The 13866-nt window shown below is 39.2% G+C and overlaps 1 protein-coding gene across 13 annotated transcripts in view; it reads left to right on the top strand.

Moving 5' to 3' along the window:
- GPR141 (G protein-coupled receptor 141) overlaps positions 1 to 13866 on the top strand; it is a 169632-nt gene that overhangs the window by 6503 nt on the left and 149263 nt on the right. For 7 of the 13 annotated variants that reach the window (XM_032483702.1, XM_032483704.1, XM_032483706.1 and 4 more), the window contains exons 2-3: positions 65 to 132; positions 3144 to 3212. Coding sequence is in view for 7 of the 13 variants with exons in the window: in XM_032483712.1 (XP_032339603.1) it covers positions 65 to 132; positions 3144 to 3212 (137 nt within the window). In the remaining 6 variants the exon portion in view is untranslated. The remainder of the gene's footprint in view (positions 1 to 64; positions 133 to 3143; positions 3213 to 13866) is intronic. The other 6 variants (XM_014565053.2, XM_032483705.1, XM_032483714.1 and 3 more) reach the window with 1 other exon arrangement.

Here is a 13866-nt window from a genome sequence, read left to right as displayed (position 1 = left end):
AAGTATGAGTGGGAGGTAAACTTTTCTGAGAATTTTCATGTCTGAGAATATCTTTATTTTGCAGTTACATTTGATCGGCAGATTTGTAGCCATCAAAAACTCTTAAAAACGAGCTTCCTGTCTTCAAAGCTGGTAAGTCAGAAGTCAAAATGGTCTTTCTCTTTTGTGGTTTGCCTCATGTGCCTGTGTGTGTGCCTAAGCGTATATGTGTTTTCATTTCCAGAAGCCCTTAGAATCTTCTTTATCCTTGACGTTCTGAACTGTTACCAGGTTGGAAATGGGTGTGGGCATTTCATCCCGTCTCCCACGTGACGCTCCGTAGGTATTGCACTGTCAAGGCTTGTCTCTCCTCGACCTTGGGAAATATTTTTCTGTATTTTCTTCCCATTTTTTTGTATTCTTTTTTCTGGACATTCTATCTAAATCATTATTGGATCTTCCACATCACATCTCCTTTTTTTTTTTTTTTCCGCTCTGTGCTTTTCCAGAAGATTCCTGACTTTATCCTCTGACCCCTTTACTGATTTCTTTTAGTATCAGCCATCATACTTTTAAGTATTCCTGATTGCTCCTTTTTTCATAATATCTTCTTAAATCTCTTCTGAGATTTTAACTAAAAACTGTTTTGTTTTGTTTTTAAATTCTCTCTCTGTTTCCAGAATCATCTGCTAAATTGAGGTTCATTTTTTCTCTTTGTTTGCGCTGGTGTACGTCTCCGGAACTGATGGCTTTCTTGGATAGCCTAGCCATCATAAACCATCAGTTTACATTCCCTAATACTTATATCTGTGAACATGGATGGTATATGTGTAGGTTTTTTCAGGCAGATCTTTTAGTTTCTTCAGACAGCAGCTCTCCATTTTTAACTACGTGGTTAACAGCATTGCTGCTAGTCACCCTCTAAATATAGATGGGCCCCACTGACCCAGCTGCTCTGTACTCAGTCCCTGATTAGTGCTTGATTACATTCCTTGATTACTGCTCCATAGTCCATTCTTGCTCCCAGTGCCTGCAGGACTGCTGGACAGATCTGCTTCTATGTCTTTCTATCACCCTTCTCCTGTGTCTGTTCCAAGTAGCAGCTCCCTCCACTCTAGTAGCTGATCACGAAGATCCAGTCCCCCTTCCATACTACATAAATTCATCAAAGCTCTGGCCTGTGGGCCCCCTTTCTGTTTTCCCTCTGGTTCCCTATCGATCCTCTTTTGTATACCTTTACTATTATTTCAGTGGGATTTCTGGACAAAGGTGAGAAAACCCAAGTGTTCAGGCTATCCTCTTCATCCCAAACCTCCACTAATTTTCTAAATCACTTCACTCTAACGTAGCACCCACTAGTAAGTGAGTTGGCTGGAGATCCAATCCCAGTTGATTGTACAGGTCCATCACCCCCCTCCATGATCGTATGAGTGAATGGGAATGTTTATAGGTGACCCCGAAAGAGGTCTTTGGTCTGTGGCTTCTTCATGATGGCGCCTCCATGTTGAGGGCAGACAGGTCTGGTGTTGCCAGCTCACTCAGCCGTACCTGGAGATCTTGTTTGTCATGGTTTCCAAAGCCCTGGTGCTTAGTTCCCTGTGCTCTGGCCCCCAGGCAGCCAAACCTTCCCACTGCTCATGGGCAGGACAATTTAAATTCAAAGTGTCAATGTCATGAAGATTGAAAAAGGAAAGAGGAAAAAATAGAAAAAGTAAAGAGACTATTCCAGACTGTAAGAGATAAAAGAGGTTAATCACACATAAATAGTACAATGAGTAAGCTTTGATTAGATCCTGATTCACTGAGGAAAGCTACAAATTATATTATTGAGACAACTGGGAAATTTAATCACTGGATATGAGATGATACGGTATTTTTTACTTTCTTGGGTATAGAAATGGCACTGTGCTTTCGGAGGAGAATGTCTTGATATAAATATGTAAATCTAATTTGGCAAAATGTTAACAATTCTTGAACCTACAAGGAGAGTATGCAGGCATTTATTGAAATAGTCTTTCAACCTTTCTGTATATTTAAAATTTTCCAAAATAAGTTGTAGGGGACAAAATTGTGTTTTTTGGAAGGAGAAGTACTGAATTATTTTACCAAAAGGCATCAGGGACTTAGGTTTACCTGTATTGGCCAGCTGATGCAGAATACATGGGCTGATTCCACTGAATTAATAGATTTCTCCTGTAAAATGGTCTCCCTGAGCCTTAGAATCTTGTCTACTGGAATCAGTTAGGATCTACCAAGATCTTGTAAAAAGCTACAAGAATATCTGAAGGGAGATCTTTTATGTGAGACTCTATAAGGATAATAAAAGGACGAATTGAAAACAACTGAACTCACATGTTGAATAATATATATATGTAGAAAATAATTGTTTGGTTAACATGCTTACTTATATTCTACAACTGCTATGCAGCGAGATTCTAGTCTTAACCTCCAATGTTTTTCTTATTAAGCACTGAGTCTAGAGGTCCATCTGGAGTTTTTTATTTAGTCATTAACTCTAACCCGTCATTTAACTTTGTCTAGAGCCTACAGTATTAGGAGGTGAAATGCTCCTTCCCTTCTGTCTGGAACTGTTACTAATTATGTGTCAGGTCCTGGCAAATCCCCTTACAGAATAGCAAACACTCGGGATTTGTCTGTTGCCTATGGTGTCATTTTATTTTTCCCTCTATCCTTTGTGCTTCTGCAGGAGTGAGGTCTGATGAGCTTCAGGTTAAACGTGTCGTTGGCAAGAGGAGTTTATGGGTGATGTGGGTACTTGCACTGCCTCACAGCGGTATGTGCACTGTCGGTCTGTGCCACTCTTGGTGGTGCTAACTTTCACCACTTGGGAAGCTCGTTACCACTACCAAGATTGCTCCAGTGAAAAAGTACACTTTCCCTCTGAAATTAATAAGAAGTCTGTGGGAGGCTACTTTACACTGCACAAATACCCTATTCCAGAATAAACTTCTACCCAGTTGTTTTAGCATCTACTGATAATTCTCCCTAATTACAATTTATATCCAGCCTGCTTTCCTATTTATGTTAGTTTATTTCGCTGACTCTGAATTCCAGTAACCAAATCTCACTTGTCTTTCCCCTCCAGGTGCCCTGGAATTGGTGTTTATCCCGATTCTCACCCCTATTTTTTTGTTCTCTTTCAGATTCAACTCATGTCTTCAGTCCTCGTGTCTTCTGTTGTTTTTGCTGCAGACTGTCTCCCTACCACCCAGGTAGGTTCTGTTTCCTTCAAAGGTGAAAGAGATTTGGGCATATACATTGTGCTAAAAGGGCTTACTTCTGTCTGGCCATGCCATTTACTATATCAGCCCTATGTGCTTTTTGGAGGAATAAAGAGGGCTTCCAGCAGGACATTGGTGGAAAATATCACAATGTATCCTGTCATGAAAGAGTCCTAAGAAAAGCAAAGAAATTGTTCCTTGTTTACTTTCTGCTATTAGAGGTAATTTGATGTCTTACCAGTTAGTGGAATCAGAGAATTTTTCTGTCAAAGGCCACACCTGCAGTCTCAATGCCCTTCCCTTCTGCGTTTACTGGGCTGAGTTCTCCTGCAGGACCCAGAGAGAGGCAGCTCACACAGCTGTGCAAAGATCACACGCCAAGCTGGGGGAATTTGCATATTACAAACTTGATGTCAAATAGGTGAGGCTCACATCCTGGTGTTGCCGTGGCTCCCTTCGGCTTTCTGCAGTTTGAAGCTTTGATGAGTTTTTTCCCGTTTCCTCTATTTTCATCTGTGGGGGTCATTCTTCTTCTATACCTTGGTTCTTTTTTCTATCCTCCATAAGCAGATTTATTTTTCACCCGGTTATTGATTTCTGTGAAAGTAAGGTCCTTCTATTCTGAGCAACAGATTCTCTCTAGGTTGAGGGTTCAAAATGTACTCTTAAACCACGAGAAGTTTTCTGGCTCCCCTTTGCAGTCAGTCTCTCCCCTCCATTCACCCTGCCCTAGGCAATCACTGGTCTGCTCTCTGATACTACAGATTAGCTTTACCTTTTCTAGAAATCCATGTAAACAGAATCGCAGAGCATAGTATTTTGTAGGTCTTGCCTTTTTTCACTACATATGATGTTTATATCAGTAGTTCATTTCTTCCTACTGCCGAGTAGTATTGCACTGTACAGCTAGCTATATGAGTACTTATTCATTTATTTATTCATCTGGTTGACCGTCTGGATTGTTTCTAGTTTTTAGCTGTTATGAATTAAATGGCTATAAACGTGCATGTAGTTTGTGTGTGGACATATATTTTCATTTCTCTTGGGTAAATGCCCTGTTTATTGATTATGGCAGTGATTCCATGGGTATGTCAATTTGTCAAAACTCATCAAAAACATAAACTTAAAATTAGTACATTTCCCCTCCAGTAAGGGACTGGCTAAGCAGACTGTGGTCATCCGTACCATGGGAGGATGCTCAGCAATCAAAAGGAGTGAAATATTGATCCTCGTAACAACTTGGATGAATTTCCAGGGAATCATGCTGAGTGAAAAAAATCCTACCCTAGAAGGTCATCCACTGTATGGTTTCATTTAAATATCATTCCTGAAAAGACAAACCTATAGAAATGGAGAGCAAATTGGTGGTTGTGGAGGGGGTAGAGTTGGAGGGGGGTCAGAGATGGGAAAGTGGGGGAGAAAGGAGGTGTGCGGCTGTATAAGGGCTGCGTGAGGGATCCTGGTGATGGATCCGTTCCTCTCCACTGTATCAATATCAATATCCTTGCTGTGATATTATACTGTATTATTTTTTAATATAGTACTATACTTTATTAGTACAGTATTGTGATATTTTATGATAATTTCACTCATCTGCTAGCTTGGGCAAATAGTTCATGGAATTTTTCTGTATTTTTTTGTACAACTGCATGTGAATACACAATTATCTCAAAATGAAAATATAAAAATTTTTGAGATGAATTTTTTTAAAGATGTGTAAACTATGCATCATTCAAGGTGATTTTTTAAAAGTCCTTTCAGTCTGTAGAACACTCGCCAGTTGCACCCTCCAGAGACCACTGAGAACTTTCCTGCCATACTGTCCCCTCTTTGTCTAGGCACATGACACTCCCAGCCTTCCACCTTTCTCCTTATTCATATCCTCACCAAGAATCCCATTCACATCTTCCCACTTACCCTCCTGGGACACCACATACACTCAGGGTCAGCCATCTGAGCTCATCAACTAGCTTGGTTTCTCCAAAGACATATATACCTGGAGAAACTTAGCTCATCCATGATTCTATACGCACTGATTTTTTTTTTGAGGTCCCAGATCGATTGATTACCTTCTCAAAAGTCCACCATGACATCAATGTTAAGAGCAGCGTCCCAATTTTTGCAATTTCTTGTCAACATCCTATCCCAAACATGACTTTATCTGTTCTTTCACTTAAAAGAAAAATAGGGGAGGAGATTAAATGTGAAAAGATAATTTAAAGATAATGTAGTAATTTTACTATTAATTGCCAATTTTAAGGCTTTAGAATTGATATGGTTCTTGAATAAATTTTTTTTTAAGTTTTGCTAAATATTTAGATGAAATTTGGAGGAACAGCATTAGATTTCGTGTTAACAAAAGAGCAGTTATTACCAAGTATAGTAATTACTTATTTCCAAGCATGTGAATTTGTTCCCTGAATGAGTCCTTTAATTGGGGGGATGCATGGGGAGAGTAAAGGGCAAGCAGGATTCCCTATTATTTGCCTGAAGACAAAAATCATAAATAACATTTTGGTTCCATGAGCAAAATGCTTTGGATGAACCTAAAGACAGTCAGCCCTCCTTTCTGGAAAATACACTATGGATTTAAATCTAAATTCGAAGTAAGTCACACAAATAACATAATTAGGTTATCCTGAGTACTCGTAATTGAGGTGAAGTCCTTTTCAGTTTGCAGATGCACTTATGAAAGTTTTGTACTATTTGGGGAAAATCTGTGGTTTATTCCAAAGAGACTAATTATAAAAGAAAAACATTTTCACATTTCAGGCAGTAGGTTGTGAGTACTTTTAAGTAACATAAAAAATAACCTGTTCCAGATATTGATATTCCTTGCCTGAAATTTCTAATCTGGAAAGGCAAGGATTAAGTAAAGGAAGGACTGTGCTTGTGTTCAATTCCACAACTAAAGGAAAAATATTTTATTAGCCCCATTTTAAGGCTGAAACAGAGACTCAAAGAGATTAAGCGACTTGCCAAGTTCATAGAACTATCAAGTGACACATGCGAATTGAAAGCAGATTTCTCAATCCAGAGCCAAGGTCATTTTGCTACAATAGAAATCCAAGCCACACTTCAATAGCTGAACTTATGGGGACTGTTGATGACTTAAATTTGACTCTCAGATGATTAATCATATTTGGGGAAAAGCGCCTTTGCAGTCATTGATATGAAACAGAACTGGCATATTACTGTGTATTATTAAGCTATAGAACACAGAACCTGGACTAATTTAACCACAGGCAGACTTACTGAGTGCCGTTTTGGATCAGGGACTGTGTATAAACAAGCCCTAGTCCCTGTCCTATTTTACTTTATTCCTTAGAGAAGAATCGAACCATTCTATTTAGTGAATTTTACTCTGAATAAGATTTGCTTTAGAAACCATTTCTCTGATCACAATCCTACAAGCATTACCACGATAAGATGATACATGGATTAAAGTGAAGGTAGAGGCACTCTACGCGTATTTAAGTATATTTAAGTATATTATGAAGCTATCTCAAAGTTCATAAATACAGATTTACATCATGATACTTAATCACTTCATAGTATTTCAGCTTATGAATTGTTGGGCGTTTAGCTTTTACATTTTTCTCTATTATAAATGGCAATCCAGTGAACATCTTTGAGCATACAACTCTAAACACTTTCCTTATTATTTCTTCAATAAATTCCTAGGTGTGAAATTGTTGGATCAAAAGATGGACGTATTATATATGTTGCTGCCTATCACCTAGTTGCCCCCTGAAAATACTGTACCAAAGCAGTGAACTCATAAGTGAACGTTCTGCTTCTAGTCTGTCTCTCTTTTCAAGCCATGCTGCATATATCCAGGGTGATGTTTCCAGTAAGCTACTTACTCATGTCTAAAACTTTAAAGGTTACCCATGGTCCACAAATAATTCTAAACTCTAACACGAATGCCTTCTGTCTGGCTAGCCCATCTCTTACAGTTTTCTCTCTCCTACTTTTCTGTATGATTACCAGGAGTCAGTCAAATTTGTTTACCAAACAGGCACATACTGGAAAAGAAAGGTCTGTGCTCCTCTAATCTCAGTCCCATAAACACCTTCAATTTATTGATATCTTCACTCATCTTTACCTATTTTATTTCTTTCCCGGAGAAAGAACTCTTCACTCTGCGTCACTGTATATTTTAGTTTAAGTTTAAATATTTAAATTTAAACATGAAGAAATGTAAAGTTGTGTAAGTTAAACCAAGGAGACAACTGAGGAAGCTCTTCCAATAGTCCAGGAGCTGACTCGGGGGTCTTTCCCTCCAATGCATCCTCTCCCTACCACTAGGTCTCAGTTTCTAAGGTGAATCTGATTATGTCACTTTTTTTTTTAAAGCTTCCAATCATTCATCACTGCAAACTAACAATAATGCAAAGTATGAACCATACACAGCCCTTAGCAGCCCACTTCTCAGCCTCATCTGCCAGGACAGAGGCACACGTGTGTCTAGAAACTCCACACCCACCTGCACCCTCCTCCAAAGGCATCAGATGCTTTAATGCAGCTCCACTTCTGCTTCTGTTCATCCTGCGAACAGAAAGCAGAGACACAATTGAAAGGCAAACCATTAGTGAGGGAGATATTTGGAAATACTGGCCAGAGTTGTGATAATGGGTTATTACTCTTGATATACAACGAACTCAAACACATCATTAAAACATTAAAACTCCAAAAAGTAAATGAACAAGGGATATTAACAGACAATTTATAAAAGAGGAAATGCAGGTGGCTTATGGAACATTAATGGAATGTGAATAAAAACTCAACTGTGAGTGATCATTTTACTCATCAAACTAGTAAATAAATATATTTTTCAAGTTATGATTATGGTGGTCCAGAGTTTAGTGAGACAGACTCACCCATTCATTTCTCGAAGCAGTGGAAATTGCTGCGGTCTTTCTGGAAAGGGCTTTGACAAGAACCCTAAAAATGTTCATGTCCTTTGACCCTGAGGTTTCATTCACTCCTGGCGATGAAATAATCAGAGATAAAGAGAAACACGATTGGCAAAAACGTGTTTATCCCGGCTTATCTTATTAGTTACAACAATCAAAAGATGCATGAAACTCAACAATAGGACAGTAGGGGTGTTGCTTAAACAAAATGCAGTTTATCCATATAATGGAGTATAAACACTCATTAAAGTGGCCTGGACAGATGAAGAATTTTTAATGATGTTGGAAATTATATAATGTGGTATGAAACACAACATATCACTGAATGAAAAAAAAGAGATGTTTGTATGTACATTATATTTCTTTTTTTAATTCTTATTTTTTATTGAAGGGTAGTTGATACACAATGTTACTTTCATGTGTACAACAAAGCAATTCATTTATATATATACATACATTTTTTCAGATTATTTTAAATTACAACTCATTACAAGAAACTGAATATAGTTTCCTGTGCTATACAGTAGGTCCTTATTATTTATCTATTTTAAATATAGCAATGTGTATGTATTAATCCAAACTCCTAATTTCAACTGCACATCCAGAAATATCAGTGCTTTCTGAGAATGAATCATGTTTGTTTTATTTCTTTTGTTTGTAATTTAAACACTGGGCACATGTTTCCTTTAAAAATTGCAGAAAAACTTTTTAAAACTATGCCTTGACATCTTTCATGCTAATGTCACCGCTCCCTTTTCTGTCCTCTCTCCACCCTACTTTGGTGTCTGTCACTCCTATGGCACTTGGCAAATAAGCCAAAGAACTCATCTCCCCATGAGAATCATAAATTCCTCAAGAGTTTGAGCTGCTCCTTTTGCAATGCTGAGTGCTTAGAAGAACTCGAAACCATTTGTGAGATGACTAACTGCATGGATGATTGAATGACTGTCTGCCATAAACATGTCTTAGGGTTGTGTCTTTGCTCTCTGAATGGGTAGAGCAGCTATTGATTTGAAGAGTCAAATGGGTTCTCTTTTACGGGGGCATCCATCCTGTGTGGGCTCACACCCCTGGTATGTCATTCTTTACGTTTACGCATTTGGAGATCTCTTTAGGTAATGCACGAGACTGAACTTCTCTACCTGGACGTTGCTTTAAGCATTGATGGAGTACCAGGTTCTGGTTTGTCAAATATTTGGGGAACCTGCTTTTTTAAAAACATGCTTAAAACTATTGCTATAAGCATATTTTCATAAATCCAGTAAAGCACGTTCTACTGCTTTTGCTCAGTCACTTCCTTTATGAATATCTGGGGCATATAGTCGGAGACCTTATTTAGAATATTAAGTCTTAAGTGTTCCAAATTTAGTAGAAAGTTGATAGAGCTTCCTAAATCCCTTTCCTTATTGCATTAAAGAAAAAAAGGGAAAGGAATCATACCTAAGGCTTGCATTCATTTATTCTCAGCTACCAGCAGAATTATCTAAATTACTGTTGAAGATTATTCAACAAAGACATTCATCTTGTTACCAAAATTATTAGTGAATTGAGAGAGACCGCTTTTCTTCAGATGAGAATGGCTAATATTCTATTTTTTATCCTATGTCATTAATTCCCTCTTTCTTGTCTCCAGCTCTTGTTTGGCACAGGTTGGGGATGCAGACCGTAGGGTCAGAACTTGGGTCTTCATTCTACCTCTACCACTCACTAGCTCCGTGGTGTAGTCTCTTAACTCTCCAAGACTTGAACTCCTCCTCTGTAAAATGGGAGAGTCAGAGCATCTGTCTCATAGGGTTGTTAGGAGTATGAATGAAATAATACATTTTAATTGGGAAATTGTAATTGCCTTCAAGATGTCAGCTCTTATTAATTTAGCTGTGTAGGTTAGTACACAAATGAACAAAAAAATACTGTAACTGAGCAACAGCTCATGTGCCCATGGTACAGAAAGCTGAACTCTGACAGTGGGTGTTTGCAGCAAAGGCAGGATTTATTGGGGGGCACCAAGCAAGGGAGTGGGGGACAAGCCTCAGACCCCCTCCATCCTGGTCTTTGAGTTAGGGTTTTTTTTTTAAAGGGGAAGAACAAAGAGGCTGGGATAATCTTCGTCTTGTGACATTCCTTAGCTGCAGTTTTGGGAGTCAGAATGCCTACGGTTTAGGAGTCTCTGGTCTGGTGGTCAACGACCTGGGGTCTGTCAGCTCATCTTGCCCAGGAAAAACTACCTGAACCTCTGCACATGAACGATGTTATTGACAACAGCAATTTTAGTCACCTGACTCTGGTTGTTTAGCGTTCAGTTGCACAGGATTGAGGTCAGAAGGAACGAGAAATGGAATACAGTTTTGGACAGAGAAGTTAATCATAAACTCGGCAGGGGAACTCGGTTTGAAGGGGACTCGGTTTCCATGCTGTGATTAAAAGAAGAGTTCTCCCAACTCACACCGTGTTTTATAAATATTGCTGTTTGGTCAGTTGATTCCTCCTATATTTTCAGCAGTACTGAAAAAAGTATTATAGTGGCTTCAGAAACTTACATCTTGCATGTGTCATGGAGATAGGCAGAAAGTGATTTCTCTGCTCCCCTTCGCAGCAGAGTTTCTCCACCTCTCCACCTCTCCTTCCTCATCTCCGCCCCCACTACAACCCATTCCAACCTGACTTCTGTTCCCACCACCCCATCGAGACTGCTTTTGACACGGTGGCCAACCACCTTGGATTTGTCATCTCAGAAGAAAATCTTCTGTCCTCATTCACTGGCTCTGCCAGCAGCATTCCACACAGCGAGCTGTTTCCTCCCGAAATACTCCCCTTTTGTTTCCCTTCACATCACACTCCCCCCACATTCCTGGCCCCTCTCCCTCTGGCTCCTTTGCTAGTTTTTCCTCTTCCACCCAACCTCTGAATGTTTGGTTGCCTCAGGAGCTGACCAGGGTCCCATTCCGTTCCTTCCAAATAATCTGTTCCCATCCCATAGCCTTAAATACTATTATGTTGTGACTCTCTCCCAAATTAAATCTCTGCGCCAGACATTTCTCATAAATCTGCCTGCCTACTTGGTTCTTCCACTTTCAAACACACTGTGTCTAAAACCCAGTTCCCTACACCACTGCTCCCAACACACACACACACTGTCCACATGCCACCTTCTTCCCAGCCTCGGTACACGGCACTGCTCTCCACCCAGCATATGTCTCATAACAATCCACTTCCACAGTGAAGTTTTAAACAGAGACATGAGGTGATATCAGTTCCTAAATTAAAACTCTTTAGTGGGAACTCACGGCTAATGGAATTCAAACAAAATTCACCATTGACTGCAGGGCCAGCGTTATTGGGGTCCCTCTGCCTGAATTCAGCTATGCCACTCTGCTCTCCTGGGGATGATTCTCATCCTCTGCTCCAGACACAGTGGCCTTTTACTTTTCTTTGAACAGAGCAAGCTTGGGCCTTGCTCAGGGCCTTTGCACCTGCTCTTCTCTCTGCCTGGCAGGCACTTACCTGGTTCTTTGCATGGCTGGTTCCTCCTTATACTTCAGACCTTGGTCTTAGTTTCCCTCAGACAGGTCTGCTGAGACCACCTATCTAAAGTAGACCTTCCCATTCTGTCTATTTCGGTCATAGCTCCATCAAAACCAATCCATATGTTATTAGATAAACTTGGCAGCTACTTGAGGACAGTACCAGTGTCACTTTATTACCTGTTCAATGCTGTATCCTGGGAGTCTGGTAGAGGACTTGACACACAGTCGGCTTTCAGTATACTGGGTTTATCAAATGCTAGACTGGCATAGTGTTCTAAGAATGGGGCTGGCTGTGAAGGAGACAAGGCCCTGCCCCACTGGATAAGCATTATCATAATGACTGTACAGTGTGCAATGGCAGGTCATAAGTAAAGCAGCTTCACTGAGGAGGTGACATCTGAATTCAGATGAGTATAAATATGCTGGGGGGAAAGGTAGGGAAAGGAGGCTTGGGCCAAGAGAACAGCGTGAGTGAAGGCCCGGAGCTGTGAAATAGCATGTCATGTTTAAATTATTAGCTCAAACAAGTTTTCTGAAGAAAGGAAAATTAATGCAGATCTCGAGAACTTGGGGGAAGAAAAGTCAAGACCTAAATAAAATCAGGTGGTGGAAAAAAGAATTTTAAATTGAAGCAAAAAATGCAATTTCACAACTATGGCTCATTTAAGCTACTGGTAATTAAAAACATATACAGTAATAAACACCACCTGGGTTTTGCAGGTGTGGGTAAACTTTCAGAAATTATGAAGGGAGGAGTAGTTGGAAATAGTTCAAGATGCAGCTAAAGAAACTGTGAGTTCAATGCCTTTCGTCCAATAATGGGAATGAATGTGGTGATGGCAGAATAATTTCATTTATATCATTTCATTTCACTTCAATGTGACAAACATATTCAGGCTCTGGGAAAGGTAGTGGGAATAGAAAAAGAAATAATCTTGGGCCTCCAAGAGACCACAGTCTAATCAAAGGCAAAGGCACATGAATAATTGCCAATCTAGAATTTAAAGAAGAAAAAGAACCTTCTATATACACTCAGTAAATGTTCCAAACAGGTGGTTAGAGCAACACAGATTATTTTTTCCCCCAAAAAATCCAACTGAAGTTTGCACCAAGTCCATTTTCTCATGGGATGTTTAATTGAGTCTGCACACGAGGACGGTTCTGGTGGTGAATTGCACAGAATGAACAAATGTTGGTCATGGAAACTGACTGGAAAATGCCAATGAATTTCTTTTCAGTTATGTATGAGAGACATCTCTCTTTTTTTTTTTTTTAAAGAATAAAACACTTTATATTTAAAGTTAATATGCTTTCCTTTTAGAAAACAGTAAACATTTAAATGAAAATACATACATACCTATTACATACAGATTTTGATAGGCATTTTTTAAATTAAAACTAAGATCACATCATGATACATTTGCATTCACCTTCCCTGATTTGACGATTATGCATTCTGCACTTCATGTTGCTGTTGGTTGTCTTTCAGTTAAAAAAAAAAACAAACAAACATTAAAAACTATAAACTTACTGCATCAACTCAAAAATAGAAAGCAATCTTCTGAGTCTTTATATGAAATGTGTAATTTAAAAATCTTTTTTCTGCCATAATCACCCTAATTCTTGGGGTTTGTAACAGAATTTTAAGTTTTTGACTTAGATGTTGAGAATTACATCATGATTTTGTCATATGTATCTTCTTTTTCAAAAGGTTTTTTACTCATGTCTTTGGTATTGTAACTAAATTCTCAACAGTCATTTGAACTAAGTGGCTCCCTTATGCTGACTTTTTCGCACCATAAAGTCTAGTCACAGATTAGTGTCCCAGAGGCCAACCTGATTCGTATCCTTTGCGTGTAACCCAGTTTTGGGCTTACGGGGTTTTTTGTTGTTCTTTCTTGTAGTTTCTGTATATCAAGCATTTCATTAGCTGTACCTACATTTTCTAGGAATGTGGTGAAGTCTACCGAGTCGAATGCCCCAGTGTTTTGGGTCTGGGACTGGTGTTACACATTTCTGTCTGATTCTTGCTCTTGTTCCGTCACTGTGTTTTTTGATTCTTCAGGTGTTGTTTCCACCACAGAGATGCTCAGCCCATGCTGTTCCCCGTCCTAGACACTTACCATCCTCTTTCCTATCATTTTCACTTTTTTATTCTTGTTCTCTGTTTTCTTGAAGAAATTCTCAATCTTGTCCTCTCTG

This window comes from Camelus ferus, chromosome 7 (genome assembly GCF_009834535.1).
Source record: "Camelus ferus isolate YT-003-E chromosome 7, BCGSAC_Cfer_1.0, whole genome shotgun sequence".
NCBI classification, from domain to species: Eukaryota; Metazoa; Chordata; class Mammalia; order Artiodactyla; family Camelidae; genus Camelus; species Camelus ferus.
Note: the sequence above shows the minus strand (reverse complement) of the source record. Positions and strands in the feature narration are given on the sequence as shown.